Here is a 19,356-nt window from a genome sequence, read left to right as displayed (position 1 = left end):
TAAAGTTCAGCTTTATCAGCCCTTTTGGGTCAAATCTAATCCGTCAATATCCATTTGCACGTCCGCTGTAGAGGATGGGACTTCCTTTCGGCCCAGTCAAGCCTATAATTGAATATCTCAATGTATCCACTGCTTCAGGATGACACAGTTACCACTGAATGAGTGATCTGGGCCCAAAAGAAAACAAAATGGCTTCCAACTGTTGTTCACCTGTGCTGTGTCATATTCAACTCAATTCTTATTGATGCTGTTTGTAGTTGTAATGCACTTTTAAAACAATAAAGAGGTACACACATTCAAATAATTTTCAACAGGTGAAGAATCAAAAAAACATGAAAATAGACAAGAAGACAAAGTCTGACAAAGGGAACTAGATGTGCTGATTTCATTTGTAGCAGAATTTCACAGAATTCCAGCTTCCGGTCTCCTTTTACGGGGTTGTGTTCTTACCTTCAAACATGTGTTTCTTCCAAACGGCCTGTGATCACAATAATCAAAGCTTTTTTCTTTAAATCATATGATGTTTTGTGTACTGAGATGGCAGAGAATGTGAGTTTAGAGATACGAATGGAATAAACACAGGAGACGCTTTTGTTGTGACGTACATGAATGTCATCCTCTTGGGATGAGCTTCTGTTTCCCTATTAGGTGGTCTTTGAATATTTATGTTGTTCTGCAAACAAAAACAGAAGGAAACTGCATCTAACCACAGGAAATACAGTTTTCATTGGAATAAATTACAATTAATGAATTAGATCTCATGCAGGCCTGAAATTAATCTTGTAATGACAACATACTGTCAAAGCCAAATCGAAATGTTGTGCTTTTTTAATGGGGCTGTTTTCTTACAGTATTGTATATGCAAAAATAATCATAATCAGTGATTATTCAGTAAACTGCACTTTTACAATTTCAGTCATCTCAATCATTAGTCCATGAGCATGCAGAGCAGTCTAGGTGTTATTTCTATAGCACTTTTTATAATATTGCACTGTATCAAAGCAGCTTTATAAGAAATAGTGTGAAAAGATGTATGAGCAAATTTAAAAAGGGATATGAACTATATAGGTTATATAATATTATTGCAAAATACAAGTACATTGGCTGTACCTACCGCAACAATAGTCTGACACATACAGTATAGAGCTGTTACATTATGTACTAGAGGTTTCTCACTTTAAATGATGGATGCAATAAAGCTTACACAGCTAAATGGAAATCATTTTGGGGAGCCCTTGTAATTGGATGAAGAAAGGGGTTTGTGTTATCTCCATTGAATTGTGCGTCGAAGCTCAGATCTGAAGCTCTGACATATTATTCAGAAGCACATCTGCCTGGCTTGGCTCCTCCACATTTCTCTCATCTGAAACTAATGCAGCTGGGTGTGCGAATTGGCAGCAGGACAGACACTGGGATATTCACGGTGCAATTACTTCATAAATCTGCATATTGACACAGGTGTGGTTCTTTTATAATAATTTAGCTGTGGTGGTTTTAAATAAAATCAGTCAGACATCTTTGGCTCGGCACATATTACTCTGTAAGTGACCAAAGTATGGCAAAAAATGAGTCGACAGACTGTATTCAAGAAAGATTATCATAAATCTCCGTTTGCAATGGCAGTGACACAGTGCCGACGGATCCACAATTCAATTCGGCGACGCATGACTTCACCCATTAAAAGTGAATGGGAAGCATTAACGCTTATGCCCAGTGTGAACGTATACCGTTACTGTATAACATTAATGCCCATTTAAATGCTCACGTATGCAAATTGTAAACAAAAGAAGTCAATATTATTATGAATTGTACCAGTATGCTTAATAAGCAGTACTGCATTTCATATTGTATAATTACTATGAAATACTTAAGTACGTATTGCCAAATCAATAAATGTACTTGAAAAGCCTGAAAAGATATTATTTTATAATTTATATTTTCAAGATATAAAAATAACATGAAAAGAAATCCTGCATACTACAGTAGCTCCATGAATATGATGTTTGGTCATGCATACATCATCAGGCAAAAGGATTGTTTACATGCTTCACTACCTTCTTTCTTTGTTTCTCTCAGATACGAAGACAAGGTGGTATTCAGCTATTGGTGGACCTGCTGGATCACCGGATGGCTGAAGTACACAGAAGCGCCTGTGGTGCCCTGAGAAACCTTGTTTACGGCAAGGCCAACGACGAAAACAAAATTGCCTTGAAAAACTGCGGAGGCATCCCTGCGCTGGTACGTCTGCTCCGGAAGACCTCCGATGTGGAGGTCAGAGAACTAGTTACAGGTAAGAGCCCATAACCCTTCACCTTTGCTTTGAAAAATTGAAAGTATTAAAAAATCCTTGAACACAAATATTTCATAAAAAAGAAATTTGTCAAGTCCCTGTACAGCATGGTCCCTAAATCATTTTACTTAAATTATCCAAATAAAGATCCTAAACCTGTTTGTCTTATGATACAGTCCTGCATGTGTTACTGTCCAGATTGAAGTCTTATAATCTTAGCATGCTACTTAGATTGAAGCATCAAAGTTTTATTTCAATCATTGATTTCACTTTAAATTGAATCTTTGAATTTGCTGTGGGTTTTCCAGACTCGGGGGGATTCTATATTTGAGTCACTTCTATTATTCAGAGCCCAATGGACTTTAAATATTAGATGAATTCATTTGTGTTTGCCGATGGTTCTGATCAGGAACTGCAGTGTCATGCATATAGAAATAGTCTGACCTTGAGTTTGTTTTACCATATGTTGAGCGAGCAGAACGTGGTGGGTGTTGTCAATTATTTTTATGAGAACTGAATGGCAAGCTCGCACAGGGGGATTGTGGGATTGACAGCAAAGCGGAGCAAGCTCTAAATTTAAGATTGAAGATTTGAAGCTTGCTTGTGCATTACAATATTCACATTGTGCACAATGCGGCTTGTCATTGGGTAGGTTAACAAACCTTAAACTTTTACCGCATGTAGGCATTTTGGAGTAAATTTGAAAAGTTTGGTTCCAAAATGCAATAAATCCTTTTTGACTAATTTTGGTAAAAATTTGTTTTCTATAGCAAGAAAGTGACAAGATGAAAACCACTATTTTCTGTTACAAACTTTCAATAGCATCTTTAAGTTATAATAACATTAAAAATTCAAATCCATAATTAGATTTTCAAAGATTTATTATAAAAACATATTTTTCCCCCCGCAAAATGCAGTAAATCCATGACAAGTTTTTTTTTTCAAAATGCTATAAATCTATTGAATCAATATATAAATGTGCATTCATCTTTGCTATGTTATATTCATTTAGTTAACTAGTGGTATACACTGATTAAAAAAATAAACATTAATGGCATTAATCAAAACACTTACTTTGTCATATTAAGAACAATGTCATTGCTGCTGTCATCCTTGGGACGTCGTCGCTGAACTTTTTAGACAGCGATCAGCTTTAAAATGTTTTGGTCCTGCTCGATTTTCGTTGGCTTCGAGTAAAATTATGGAAAGTTTTTCTTAAGATCCCCTGATGTCAATGTGTTAGCATGACAGAAGCTTGATGCTGTCGTGTGAGAACAAGCAACAGCCGGCATTTTTCCTTCGCCCGAGTGCCTCTAGCGTAAATTATTAGATTTTGATGGCTTAACGTTTCTTCCCCGTCACAGAAAACCACCACAGGTTTATCAATGCTAGGATTCCATGTGTATTCAAAGCGCTGCGTGGAATGGTGCGCAGTGATTGGTTGAGCCGATTTATTGCATTCTGCAGAGAATGAAGACTGGCGTTTGTTGCTTTTAGGAAAGAAAGGGAGAAAAGATGACAGAATAACACAGCGGATATTGGATTTTGCATGAAATTTACTTTTTAATACTGACCAGATACAATACTGATTTTGGTGGTTACAATTTTTTTTTAATGGTGTTTATTGCGTTTTGGAACCAAACTCTTGATTTATCTATGTATTATCTATTGCAAAATCAATGCTACAAAACTTTACTAAACTTTCCTGTCTAGTCATTTTCCTAACAATATATAAAAATACCCCACATTTGTTTGTTTTTTTTATTCGCCTTTCAGGAATAATACACTGAAAAATACATTTCACACAAGAAATTGACCCGCGAAAAGTATCATCCCCCAGGGCCCTTTGCATTTCCTAACATGTTTGCAAATTGTTTGTGTGACTTAATGAATAGACTTTGGAACCGAGCCACATTGGAAATGTACTGAATTCAAATTAACATATAAATTAAAAGCAGAGCACACAGGGCACTTAGAGAGTCTTCCTGTCACAAATTAATCAGAGAGCTGGAAGCCTGAAGCCTTCTGGCTGCCCGGAGAATTCTCACGCTAAGCATTGAATCCCAGTCATGTTTTGCCTGCCCGGCTGATGCTGTAGAGACGTGTAGTTTTTTAACATGCAAAACGCAGATAGAGCAGATGCCAGGAGCAAAGCGGCCCTGATGGTCAGGTGTCAGTCTGCTGGCAACTTCTGCTCAGCTTTGGATTTTTGTACAGGACTTTTCCTAGAGGAGAAGACCTGATGATGGAAGATGAAGACTGTGTGTAAGCTGTTTATCATGTAAAATTGTGTAATGTATATAAAGATTACCTTACTTTGAAACATTATGGTCTTGTCTTAACAAGTCCAAAATGATGTGGGACTGGGAAAAATTAGGAATTTGTTTATGTTTTGCAAACATCATCAAGTCATAAGGTTTCTAAGCCCACAGGGGTGGAAGAGATGTTGATCCATACAGTGGGTGGTCTTCTGATTGGTCAGTTTGATTGTGGAAAGTTAGGTGTAGTCACAGTTTTGATTTATTATTAATATTTAAACGCTACCTATTGCAATACAATATATTAATATTTTAGCAATGCTCTCGGTAACGCTTTAGATTACAGCCCGGAAAGTACTGCGTAAGTACAGCGAATTTACAGCGTATGTTTCTGTTATTATAGTTTACTTATAAAGTACGTACGTGTAATTATAAGGGAACAATATATAATATTTGGGGAATAAAGGGGTAACAACCAGGAAAAATACAAATAATATATGCAGTAAAGTACTGCATAAGTACAGCGAATTTACAGCGTATGTTTCTGTAATTATAGTAAACTTATGAAGTATGTACGTGTAATTATAAGGGAACAATTTATAATATTTGGGGAACAAAGGGGTAACAACCAGGAAAAATACAAATAATATATGCAGTAAGTATTTTAGATTACTAAACAACAAAACTTGAAATTCAGTTAATGTGTTTATGCTATACAATACAATGTATTTAGAATTTTCAATAAAGGTTACTTACCTTAAGAAAGAAAAAGAGTACAGGAATTTGTTGGGTCATCAAGCAAAATTAAAAATAGGCAAGGCAACTCTGGTGAAAACAAAGCAAGCAAAACTAGAACTACACTCTTAGAACGGATGTGTTAAAAACAACACATTAGTGTTGATTCTGGGACGACACACTAAATGCGTTGTCCCAGAATCCACCCATCTCTGTGTTATTATGGAAACAACACATTTTGTGTTACTTTTAACACAACTTGTGTGATATTTTAACACAAAATGACACATAATGTGTTAAAATTACACATAATGTTTTAAAAACTTAACACACAAAGATGTTTAAAAAATTAACACATCCTTTCTAGGAGTGTATTTTCTGTAGTAACTGTGTAAATATACCATTGTTTTGTGTTGTTACATACTAAGTCAAAATTTTTTACCCTCTTGTTTCACGTAGTAGGAGTAAGTACAGAATCTGCGGGCTGTAAATTAAAGTGGCACTTGTCACCCCCTTGTTTCACGTAGTTACAGAGTAAATACAACATCTGCGGGCTGTAAATTAAAGTGGCACTTGTTACCCCTTTGTTCCGAAAATATTATAAATTGTTCCCTTAAAATTACACGTATGTACTTTATAAGTACACTATAATTACATAAATGTATGCTGTAAATTCGCTGTACTTACGCAGTACTTTACTGCATATATAATTTGTATTTTTCCTGGTTGTTACCCTTTTATTCCCCAAATATTATAAATTGTTCCCTTATAATTACACGTACGTACTTCATAAGTAAACTATAATTACAGAAACATACGCTGTAAATTCCCTGTACTTACCCAGTACTTTCCGGGCTGTAATCTAAAGCGTTACCATGCTCTCCCATATGTTTTGCTAATATAACTGCTCTTATTTCCATCATTGGCATAAGTAGCAGAAGGGTGGTAATTAACAAGAAATACACAGTTTTACAACATCTTACTGTTTATACAGCTTGAACCACTGTAGTGAACCTTACAATGTGCAGCTTTGCACTGCATTGCAGTCTTTCATATGTCTCTTAAATGTTTTATATTGCGATGCTGCGCAACCCCTGACATAGCTTTTATCATACAGTACATCCACACATAAAATAAGGAGTGTGGCACTTTTTGACGTATGCAGTGTAGATTTCTTAAAAGACACAGTGGAAGAGTCGGCTTAAAATATGGAGGAGTGTTTGTTTGAGCCTTTGGGTGCGAGCATGTTCCTTTATAAATCGCACGACTGTGAAGAACAGATGGAATATTGGTTTGCAGGAACAGGAAACTAGCAAGAAACCCAGACAACAGAACGTCTCCTGAGATCCCGTCTGATTCCTTTGGCAGCAAGAGCTGTTTGAATTTCACTAATCAGTGCTATCGTGTGCTGAAATTAAGGAGAATTCTTGCTTTGTTAGTTTAATTTTACTCATCTCAGTGTATGGTTTTTCCTGCTGCTTTAGGGCTCCTGTGGCTGGAGTCTGGCGTACAGCTCCACTGACTATAGTTTAAGTTTCCCATCTTATAGGGAAAGCAATCAGTGATTCATCTGTTTGTTTGTCTTTTGTTCATTTTCAAATTTTAACCCTTTAGAAGCTGAAGAACAAAAATTGGTCATTTTCACACTTTATTTTTATTTACTTTTTGAGTGTCGAATTCTAACACATTCTATCTGTGCCTATTGATCATTACTGTGTGTTGCGAGTGTGCATTGTGTAACTTTTAGAAGGATCCCTTGACAGAAATGCAATATAATATGCATAACTATATTATATATGTGGTGTATAAAGACCTTACATAATGAACTACAGTATATTGTGTTTATTACCTTAGTATGAGACGTTTTTATCTAAATACATTGCGGGTCTCCTCACTGTACGTTCACACCACTGTTGGCAAGAGCAGCAAAAACGTTTTGGCTGCCCTGCCAACGACGCTATAGAAAAAGAGTAGTGGACGCTCTGACGCTCGAATGCATTCTCTGGAATCGTTTCCGCCTTCCGTTTGGTTGCCGCCGAACGTTTCTGCCTTCCAATTGACCTACAGTATGGCTAAGCCAAGCCCTCTCCACTCACTCGGACAAACAGTCAACATTCGGTGACAGGCGCTATGGCAGCTGTCACAGTAAGAGATATTTCACAGGAGGCAATTGATGATTTTTTGGAGACAGAAAGTCTATATATCATCTCAAAGTTACCAAAAGGGCCTTAACTATGCATTGGAGGGTTATATTAATTTATTACACGGCTCTCTGGAATGCTTGATTCTGATTGGTCAGTTGATACATTTGCAGGTTCGTTCTTTTCAAATAATAACCGCTCCAAAGTAATAACGCATAGCTGGTACTACTTGTATGTTTAAAATCCCTCCGCCCCAACAAAGATTACTGTTTGGCGCCATCTTGTGACAAACATTGGACAACCACAATTAACAATGGAAAATTTGACATTAATTTTAACATGTACGGAAAAAATAAAACATTTAAACAGTGGGTAGATTTTGAGAATTCAAATGGCTCCCCAATAAAGACGAAAAACAAAACTTGAACTACGAAGAACAAACAACGACAAGACAAAGAGAGCTTACTGAGAATGAACTTGACAAATTAGAGCATGACAGCTACGAAGCCAACACACAAAAAAATACAGAATGGGCAATAAAACTTCTCAAAGACTGGCTAAAAGAGAAAAAATTGAGACAGACAAGTATGAAGCAGAGGATCTTAATAAGGTATTACGATCATGATTTTATCCATCTGTGCAAAGTACATTATCACTTACATATTATTGTTGAGAAGTTTAATGAAAAGCTTCAGCATGCGTTTCCAGGACAAGCCTTTTTACCATCTTTACCAAGAGTAAGTTACCTCTCTGTTGGTGTTGCGTTAATACAATGCGGGGGATTGGGGAGACAGAGGCGTGGCCCACCCTGGCCCCACACCACATAACAGCCAATATTTTTGCCTAAAATCTGTAACGTTATATTATATTAAGACGTGAGAATAATTCTTAAGACAACAGCATTTCAGATAAAATGTACTATATATATATATATATATATATATATATATATATATATATATATATACATACATACATACATACATACATACATACATACATACATACATACATACATACATACATACATACATACATACATACATATATATATATATATATATATATATATATATACATACATATACATATATATATATATAATATTACTAAGTTACTAAATAGCTTCAAAATATGTACAAAAAATATTAAAAATGAATAAAAGTATAGACATAGACCCCCCCCCAATCCCATCGGCCCACCTGGAATATCACTTGGCCCACCTTTCATCTCATATCTGGAGCCGGGCCTGATAGAGAGTGTGTTTTATCCCTACGTTGTCTCAGACGGCGGCATGTTTGTCCTGTGGTGACTACCATATGCGTTTTGAAATTGAGGGGTTAGCTGTTGGTTGCAATACGCAATCTCACTACAAGATTCCGATAAAATGTACACACACCAAACAAATTTATGATCTAACATAGGGACACTCACAGTATGAGACAATCATTAGTTCTCATTTGTCTCATACCTGCGTATTTTGTTACAACATATATGACGTCTATTTATAAAAATCACAAGAACCAATTATTGTACTGTATGTACCAATGGATCTAAACATGCTCCAGACCAAATATCAAACCCTGATCAAACCTGACAATGTTTTGCACATGGAAAAGAGAAAATGCTTTATGTGGGTTTGCTTGTACAATGTTCACTCCATACAGTGAGAAACCAGGGTGAAATGACACACTTTAAATCTAGGCCTGTGCTCGGTTGCCATGAGATTTCATCTTGGTCAATGTCATCACTGATGGCAATTATGTCAGTGTAGTGCTCTAGCTACAAGCTTTCCTTTCTTTGTCTCTCTCTCTCTCTCTCTCTCTCTCTCTCTCTCTCTCTCTCTCTCTCTCTCTCTCTCTCTCTCTCTCTCTCTCTCTCTCTCTCTCTCTCTCTCTCTCTCTCTCTCTCTCTCTCTCTCTCTCTCTCTCTCTCTCATTCCCTTTGAGAGACCATCTCTCTCTGATTAGATACACTCTCAGTTCAGCAATCAACATTCTCATTCCCTCTTTAAAATGCATTCTGTGTTAGAAGTCATTGAGTGACAAAAGGCTGCTAGAAAAGAGCGACAGCTACAAGAAGCTCCTTAGAATACTGTATGTACGGTAGAAAACTTCATACAGTAAATGTTGCACATACGAGCACGCTAAATCTAATGTGTACATAATCATGTGTGCTGCTATGATAATAACTTTCTAAAACTGGAATTTTGCGGCTCATTTTGAGAATCTCATTTTTCACACAGTTGGATTGTTACTAATTACGTCTGTGCCATAGATGAGAATATTTGCATAATCTGCCTTCTACCTTATCCATGACCACCCTGCTATGAAAACACCATGTGCCTGACATCACACATCTGTGGCTTGTAGTCAGTGTTGGGAAGCATTTTAAAAACATACTGGTGCCAAATGTTTTTTTTATGTTAAGACACCGTTTATCAAGTACTGAACGCTTTATATAACAATATCCAGTTAAAAATAAACATATTGGGGCACTTTCCCGGACAGGGTTTAGATTAATCCAGGACTAGGCTTTAGTTATATTAGGACATTTAAGTAGTTATTACAAACAAACCTTCCAAAAAACATTATTGGTGTGCATCTTGGGGCTAAACAATGGCACTGATATATTTTAAGATATACAAGTATGTCTTTAAAGGTGCTCTCCGTAAGTTGAGAAATTTCTAACCGTTACTGACACCAGTGGCCGTTATAGAAACTGCAGCCAGTCTCATGCTCGTTCTCGGTGGGCACACTCGTACGAGCACGACCACAACAACCAGCGTTGCCATAGCAACCACAGACAGCTCATTGAGATTCACCAGCATGTTTACAAATGTAAGAAAAGTTACAGGACTGTAAGGTTATTGTTTGACAGACCATATTTTAGCAAAATGTTGCAGTGCTACTTTATATTTTCAACAGAAGTCTACTTCTAAAAGTTTTGTAACACGAAACTGTAAAACACACTCCCGACACTCACAATCTTAATGCACTCGTCAACCCATCCTCATGCCCGTGGCGTCAATATTTGACGCACTTGACCATGCGTCAATATGTTACGCGGAGGGTATACCTTTCGCGTCATTTTTTGACGAACTGGGGACTTCAATACTATTACGTCCGTTGCATTCTCTTTCCTATTTTCTTACCATTTTCGCGTCGGTTTAGGGTTAGATTTACATAATGACATCCCTACCCAAACCTAACTCTAACCCCAACGCCAGGTGACAACTGTGTCTAACCCCAACGCCAGGTGACAACTGTTTAAACTGTTTAATTTCGCGTACACTGTTTAATATGCGTAATCTAACCCTAAACCGACGCGAAAATGGTAAGAAAATAGGAAAGAGAATGCAACGGACGTAATAGTATTGAAGTCCCCAGTTCGTCAAAAAATGACGCGAAAGGTATACTCTCCGCGTAACATATTGACGCATGGTCAAGTGCGTCAAATATTGACGCCATGGGCATGAGGATGTGTAGCACTCGTGCTCTGAATAAAGATAATTCATATAAGAAAGTAACTTTTGAAACGGTCCTGTGCTACATGCTATCGTTAGCATTACACCACAAAATAAATGCTATCGTTAGCATTACACCACAAAAACAATAACATAATATATTACAGATGCCCTGTAACTATGTCTTACCTTTGCAGTAAAAAGGAAACCTGCTCAAGGTCTTTTTTCATTCCCAGCGCTGACCGGAGCTCCCTCCAAGAATCAAATGCCAATCCGATGTTTACTCTTGTCTTTTCCCCGACGCCTGTTACGCACTATTTTGGCCGCACTAGATAAGGATTTTTTTTTTTACTTACGAGGAGTTCCCGTGAGTGTCTGGATTGTGCTGGAAGTTGGTCGCTTCTTTCCGTCTACAGAGTCCATTTGAAACATTCTAGCGATTGCCGCTGTTTACTAATGACGGCCGTACGCGTCTATATGGAACGCCCAGGTAGACGAGCACGCGCATGACGTCACATTTTGAATTTCGCACCAATTCGGACCCGACTTCTCCACACAGAAAAGAGCCTACAGGCTGATAGAGACAACCGTGGAGGACACTCAAGGTGTCATTCTTTCTATTACATTATGGTTGCCTCATAAATATACAAATGAAAACTCTATCTTAAAGATTTTTTTAAGTAATAACTTACATTCAGCCCCTTTAAGGCAGCTCATATATGCATTTTAGTCTGGGACTAGGATAAGTGTCAGAATCCTGCCAGATCCTTGCTGGTATTTAGATCTAGTTTAGCATGGCAGGGTTCTGACAGTACATATGTTCTATGTGGGAAATGTGTGGTTTTAGTATTGGTTTATTCTGACCACGCATTTCCCGGGTCTCGTCACTTTTTCCCCGATCCCTTACTTGTGATTATTTTCCAGGTGTATGTAATTTACTTTGTCCCTATTTATTGTCCTTGTGTTTGCTGTTCTGTGCACGTTCGTCTTGTCACATATCTTGTTGGTTGCAGTAAGTATAGTTAAGTCTTAGTCATTGCCTGTTTTATGTTTTAAAAAGTTTATTGTTTGATTTGTTAAGTTAGTGTTAGTGGTGGGCAGCGCGAGGCTTCGTGAAACACTGAAACAGTTGAATCAATTGTGCCGTATGTTTCGAGGCTTCGAAACATCAATCCGAAACCGCCTCCACAGTCACACTTAGCGGTCGTTTGCATGTCTTTACATGAAGCAGCCTTGACAAGATTTTAGACGAGCACTGACAAATTGTATCCCACATGTTGTTTGATTGACACACAAGTGATAGAATGGGAGAGTGGATAGTGCTCTCGACTCTCATGCGTAGATCTTAGGATCGAACCTGGGAAATGCATGTGCTACGTCATCATAATAAAATAGTTTTTGTTGTTGTTTTAACATCTGTTTGACAACTACATGAGAACTACATGAGCTTTTAGGCTCACAAGTGTCGATAACTATAGGCTATTCGGGTCTATTTAATGAAAAAAAAATAGAATAGAGATATACCAAATAAATAATAAGAGATTCATAAAATATATCAAGCCATAATATGCCACATTGTTTACATATAAAGATCTTTATTCAAATATATAAATTGTTCTGTGTTGATAAACTCAACCACCTTTTTTACATATAATTTCTCCAGCCTTTGAAAACATTCTCACACAAGAAACACTTGTTGCTGGCATGCATTTTTTCTAAGTAGCCTAAGTGTTACATACCTATGAGGAAAAATTACTTCTTTTCAGTAATTTATAGTATTTGATCTTGCCAAAAACGCATCTATGAGGTATTGTCAGTTTTGTTTCCTACCCTGTCAGTTTAAGATTCGAAGCAGATTCGACAGGTACGCCACCTTTCGAAATACTTGTGAAATGCACCGCTTGGTGTTTCGAATCACTTCCTCACGTGACATGGGTGTTTCGAATCACATTTCGGAGCAGTGTTTCGAAACATTTACGCTTCGGGATCTCGACACAGTGTCGAAACGTCAGTTTCGCGAGAGCCATCCCTAGTTAGTGTTAGTTTAGCGTTGTGTCTTCCCTTGTCTTGTTTTGCCCCCTCGTGGGTTTTGTTTTTCTGTTTTACCCTGTCTGTTAATAAATCCCTTTGTTGTCAAAACGTCTGCATTTGGGTTTGTGTCTTGTGTCCGCAAATCCTGACAATAAGGGCACATTCATATTTGTGCAACTGAACTGTGCCGGAGTGCGATTGTCTTCCCTACCTTCTCCCCCAGAAGCACGCATAGCCCTGCTGAAAAAACCAGCATACCAGCAAGACCAGCATATGTTGTGTTTTGGTGCTGGTTTGCTGGTGAACGCCAGCCAAACCAGCATCAGAACCAGCATTAGCACCAGCTAAACCAGCACCAAACCAGCATTAGCACCAGCTAAACCAGCACCAAAACCAGCATTAGCACCAGCATCCCATGCTGGTCATACCAGCAAGACCAGCAAATGTTGTGTTTTGGTGCTGGTCCATGCTGGTTTGATGCTGGTTTTTTCAGCAGGGAGACACCGTCCTTTGACGATCCGAGCCCGGGCACACTTTTGTCATTAGGACGCGATTGTTTCGAAGAAACAGGAAGAAAAGCGCTCTCTTAACACTGAAACCCAGCGTAATTTTAAGTCTTTGTTTTTATTCGGAGTCATTTGGTGCGCAATGACACACTACCCTCTCACATGCCTACCTATATTGCTTAGTTGATCTGTCGCATGTGCAGCTCAAACGTTCACGTAACCCTGCTATGGGTATCTTTTGAACCACTCTCTGGCGTGATTTGCGGTCACAATTCGTGTTAAGATCAATTCCAAGGGGCGGTTTCCCAGACAGGGCTTTGGGTGCTCACATCCCAATCAAACCGCCCCCGAGCATGCTTAACCCCCAAAGCCTGGTTCGTTTGACTAGTGTGATGGCTTCGTCCTTGGTTAATTGCACCCTGGCCAGCTTGGAGAGGTGAGCTCGGGCGAGGTTCACCTACAGTAAGTTCAGGCGCGGTTTGTTTGGGATAATGTGAGCGCACCCTACGCCCTGACCGGGAAAGTTCCCCTTAGAGTTTTGTTATGGCAGTCAAAGCTGTTTAAAATGTTACTAAATGACTTACTATAAACAAATAATTTAAAATGCAGTCATGTTATCTTCTCATAGCCATGTAAAAATAGGGATTAGTGCAGGAAGATCAAATATGGTAATGTCAAATCTTACATTTTGGTGAACTTTTCCTTTAATATTCCCATCACTGTTCATAGTAAAGAGACGTGCTAATCATCAGGATAATCAAGCTCATCCGTTTCCACCTGTAATCAGCCCCAACGACTCCTTGGCTTTGGAATTAAAGGCATGCGGATGATGATGTGTGTACGCATCTGTGTGTGTGTGTGTGTGTGTGTGTGTGTGTGTGTGTGTGTGTGTGTGTGTGTGTGTGTGTGTGTGTGTGTGTGTTAAAGAGCGGAAAGCTAGCAAGGTCAGCGTCATCAACTATTCAGCTGCCACCTCTTCATACTGACTCATAAAAGTGATCTGTGTAGTTCTCACATGAGGGCGAAAGAGAATGGGGCATAATTGAGGGTAATAATGGAAAAATGTATGTGACTTATTCAGTGTGTCTTACTGTACATCAAGAAAGCTAGCAACCAGAAACATACAGTAGGTGTCTGAAGGTTATCCTCACACTAATGAGTTTTGCAGTTCATCATCCTCACAGCTTTTAGACTTTGTCCTCAGTTGACATCAGCTAATTTGAACGTGTTTTGTAGTGCTGAGTGATGGCCTTTCAGCAAAATCCTGTTCACATACCAGCCCTAAAACCGAGCCCTGTGAGGTTATATATTTAGATTAAGACATTTTTTGCCTGTATACTTGCAGTACAGGGATCATTTAGACTTTTTTCCGACCATTTACATACATTTTTCCAACCATTCTCTCTGAATCGCAGACTTATTTATAGGACATTCAAAAAAATAAGTAAAAAAAATTAAAAATCACATGTTGACTCATGCCATTGTTTATATTGTTAACTTGCTTTTCCAGTATATTGCACAAATTGATTGACAGGCAAAGACTAAGCTATTACAAAAACAAGTGTGATTTCTCAAGGCATCTACAGTATTTCACTGATACGTGTCAGGTAACAGGGACGTTTTATGCTACTTTAACAAATCTCTTACAACACCTTTAATTACCATGGCAGCTCAGATGAATCTAAAATAACACATTGTCATTTGTGTTTTATTTTTAACATGCATTTAAAATTATTTTACACGCATTTATTAAACAGATGCTTTTGTCCAGAGCGACTTACAAATGAGAAGCAGATTATTTAAGAATCATGTCTGATCAAGTGATGGAAAAAATTATGGAGTTGTTTTATTAATAATTTTAGCTTATATTCTTAGTTATCATGATTTAAGTCAATTTTCTTAAAATCCAGATAATTTACTCATCACCACCATGTCTTCCAAAATGTTGATGTCTTTCTTTGTTCAGACAAGGAGAAATTATGTTTTTTGAGGAAAACATTGCAGGATTTTTCTCATTTTAATGGACTTTATTAGAGCCCAACATTTAATACTTAACTCAACACTTAACAGTTTTTTTCAACGGAGTTTCAAAGGACTCTAAACAATCTCAAACGAGGCATAAGGGTCTTATCTAGCAAAACGATTGTCATTTTTGACAAGAAAAATAAAAATATGGACTTTTAAAGCACAACTTCTCGTCTAGGTCCAGTCCTCTGATGCGCCAGCGCGACCTCACATAAATGCGTAGTGATGTAGAAAGGTCATGTGTTACATATATGAAACGCACATTTGCGGACCATTGTAAACAATAAACTGACACAAAGACATTAATTAGTTTCAGTTGACATACAACAACGTAGGAACGGTCCTCGTTCTCCACACTTGTAAACACTGGGGCGTAGTTTCGCGTTCGTCCTCTGTGACCTCTTGACGTCATGACATATTGCGTGAGGTCGCGATGGCGCATCACAGGACCGGACCTAGCCAAGAAGTTGTGGTTTAAAAGTGCATATTTTTCATTTTTCTTGTCAAAAATGACAATCGTTTCGCTAGATAAGACCCTTATGCCTCGTTTGGGATTGTTTAGAGTCATTTGAAACTCCGTTGAAAAAAACTGTTAAGTGTTGAGTTAAGTATTAAGTGTTGGGCTCTATTAAAGACCATTAAAACTAAACAAAGAAAGACATCAACATTTTGGATGACATGGTGGTGAGTAAATTATCTATTAGACTATTCCTTTAAGGTTAAATATTGCTATTTAGTTTGACCCTTTTTTTTCAGTTTTTGTTTTAGCTGTTTTTTATTAATTAATAATTGTACTGCCTCAAATCAAGCATACTTTCAGTGTATTGCTAAGGCAACATTTCTAATTTTGATTTTGTTTTAAACTATTTTTTTCGATTTCTATTAACACAAATCTTTTTATAGCTTTAGTTAATGATAATAACCCGTTTATATATAACCATATGTGCTATAAATTTCAACATAAGCAGCCAAAACCAATAAAGGAATTAAACACTTTGTGGCGGTTTCCCGGACCAGGATTAGCTTAATCCAGGACTAGGCCTTAGTTTAATTAGGAAATATAACTAGTTTTAACAAACATGCCTTACTTAAAACATAACCTGTGTGCATTTTGAGGCAAAACAAATGGCACTGATGTATTTTAAGATATGTCAGTGCAAGTGGTTTTCAGTTTGGACAGCTCTTAAAAATGTTTTAGTCTAGGACTAGTCTAATCCCTGTCCGGGAAACCGCCCCTTTATGTTGTTCAGTTCAACAAAAATAACTTGTAATTGTTTTTCTTAAAATGTGTTTAGTTTTAGTTTTTTATTTATTTAATTTTTAGGGTTTTTTAATTTTATTTACATACTGTTGTTTGTTTTGTCTTGTTACAGACTAGAGATGAACCCAAAACATTGAGTTGTAATTTAACCTGCTGAGTTGTTTTAACACAAAATGCTGGGTTGCATTGTTGGGTCAAATTTAAACCTTGTTGGGTTAATATAACTCAATGGCTGGGCTTGTGCCCAATTGACCCAACACTGGGTTAAAAAAAACATCAGTGTACATTATTCTACTGAATCTGCAGGATTCCCCAGTGAACCGCACATAATTCAAAGTCAATTGCACATCAACTTGTTTGATTATTTCATATTTTTGCAAATTAGATAATGTGTTCAGCTAGAAAAAGAGAATTATGCATATACTGAACCTTATAAACTGATGCATGCCAAACGATGCTTGAACGCATTCTTGTCTAATCAAAAGCGAATTGTTATGTTTCTATGTTTCTGGTTTTACAAACCTTGAAAACACATTTCTCTCTTTGCGGCTTACTGTGTTCATGAGATTTAGGTTGAACTTGGATACATCATTTCTGATATAGCATCTGTCAGAATAAATTAGCACTCCTGACAGTGAGCTCTCTCGGGTGGGATATTGATGATATTCAGGTTAGGATAATTAGCACCACGCTAGCGTGGCTAAATTGGTTATTTCTCATTTGCAGGATGTTTTAGCATCGACTGCACTAAGGTGACTTTCTACAACCTTAAAATGAGTTTCTTTTAACTGTTTGTAACTGATGATAGATGCCATTTCAACACCAGGTGCTTGATTCATTTGTTTTTAATCATTTTGTGATTAAAGGTCCCGGACAGGGTGTTTATAGTGACATGCTACTTTTTTTATTTTTTTATTTTGTTAATAAAAAATATGCTGTGTTTATCTCTACTTTGTCTAGTACAGTAGGTTTGGATGGATAGCATGACAGTTATCTCCTGTTTGTAAATGCTGCAGAAAGTTATTCTCAATCAGAGTCATTTTTATCATTGTGTAATTCCCAGGGACCTGAATTTCATGACTTTTAAAAACATTTGTAGTAAGTACATGCTGTGCAGTAAATAGTATGCTACTATTTCATTCCAAACATAGCCAAAGCCAAATTTCAATGTGGTTGCTGTATTAAATAGACCTGCAGGCTCTTTGCTGGAGCTCTGACTGTGTGTACTGTGTAGTTGTCAATAGACTGTTTATTTTCGCTTACAAACCGATGAAGCCTTTAATCATGCATAGAGACAACACAGATCCAAGTCAGGACTTAATTTTGAGATTGTATGAGTATTACTTGCTAGCATGCGTGACATCCCAGCTTTCATGAGATGTTTTATTTATGTCAGTTTTATTATTCATTTTTCTTTGAATTTGATGAAATTTGTCTTTGGAGTCTGGGGGAAGAGGCACAGCAATTTGCATATTTGAAACTCTAATTAGACACACGATTTTTAAAACAGGCACCAAAATGAATCTCCGAACATAAGCAGTGGATCTTCTCACCATTCTTACTGTAAATAGCAGTTGTGTCCACTTTTACTGGATTAGCACGGTTTGTTGTCGGTCAGCGGTCTCTTTGGTCTTTACTGGTGTATTGTAAAATATTTACCAAACAGTCAGGTATTTCCGATTTCCTTTGATGATTTTAAAAGAAGCTCTAAGCGAAACTGTGTGACGTCACTTCTTGATGACGTTCAAAGTAGGGATGTGCATTTATTTCATTTTTTCATTTCGATTAATCCATAGGTCTGAAGAACGAGTACTTGATTAACTGGGGGCGGGGCAATCAAAGGGGCGGGGCAATCAAAGGGGTGGGGCGTACACGTCATATACAACAAGTCCTTTATACAACATAAATGTATTATACAACATATATCTGCACAAAATGCAACACTTCAACTAAGTAGGCCAGCTTTACAGGATTGGCGGGTTGCTGAGGCGCGGGCGCGCGGAATTATCTGTTTGTTTTTTAATCATGCGTGGTAATGTTACTAATGTCATACGCCGGTCTGGGTAGCTCGACACTACGTCAAACACGCATCTCCAGACCCAGTCTTTACTACCACATGTGCTTGTAACCCTAACCAGACATTCAAATGCCACCATATCCACAATAAATTAATTAATAAACAAACCCACATGATCATCGTTTTCGTGATCAATCATCGATGCCACGTTCGAGTATTCGAGCAATCGAGTACTCGTGCCCATCCCTAGTTCAAAGTGTTGTTAAACAAAACGGAGCGTAGCTAACTCCTCCCCCTCTGTCTCTCTCCCCTCTCTCTCACTCTCCCCCTTGCCCCTCCTTCTCCCTTCCGTGCTTCCTCACGTGCACTAACCCCCCAAACCCCACCCCCAAATCCTTCTTGTTGTTTATTGGCTGGAACACGTTTGTTAATGTTTCGTGGTTTTAGGCTGCGCCACTTTGTTTTTGTTGCCGTTTGTGGAGCCTGGGCTGTCTACAGAGACCGCGTTTTTTGCAGTGTGTTCAGGAGACAGGCAGCTAGCAGATAGTGAGGAGATGTTTGCTGTATGTAACAAAAAAATGTTTTATCGCCTAAAACGTGTGAATTCGCTTAGAGCACCTTTAACA

The 19,356-nt window shown here is 37.8% G+C and overlaps 1 protein-coding gene across 3 annotated transcripts in view; it reads left to right on the top strand.

Moving 5' to 3' along the window:
• ctnnd2a (catenin (cadherin-associated protein), delta 2a) overlaps positions 1–19,356 on the top strand; it is a 310,244-nt gene that overhangs the window by 219,865 nt on the left and 71,023 nt on the right. For all 3 annotated transcript variants that reach the window (XM_065258246.2, XM_065258245.2, XM_065258247.1), the window contains one exon: positions 2,077–2,290. In XM_065258246.2, the coding sequence (XP_065114318.1) occupies positions 2,077–2,290 (214 nt within the window). The remainder of the gene's footprint in view (positions 1–2,076; positions 2,291–19,356) is intronic.

Source organism: Paramisgurnus dabryanus, chromosome 22 (assembly GCF_030506205.2).
Source record: "Paramisgurnus dabryanus chromosome 22, PD_genome_1.1, whole genome shotgun sequence".
Taxonomy (NCBI): domain Eukaryota; kingdom Metazoa; phylum Chordata; class Actinopteri; order Cypriniformes; family Cobitidae; genus Paramisgurnus; species Paramisgurnus dabryanus.
The sequence above is the reverse complement of the archived record's forward strand: the minus strand, read 5'-3'. Positions and strand labels throughout refer to the sequence as shown.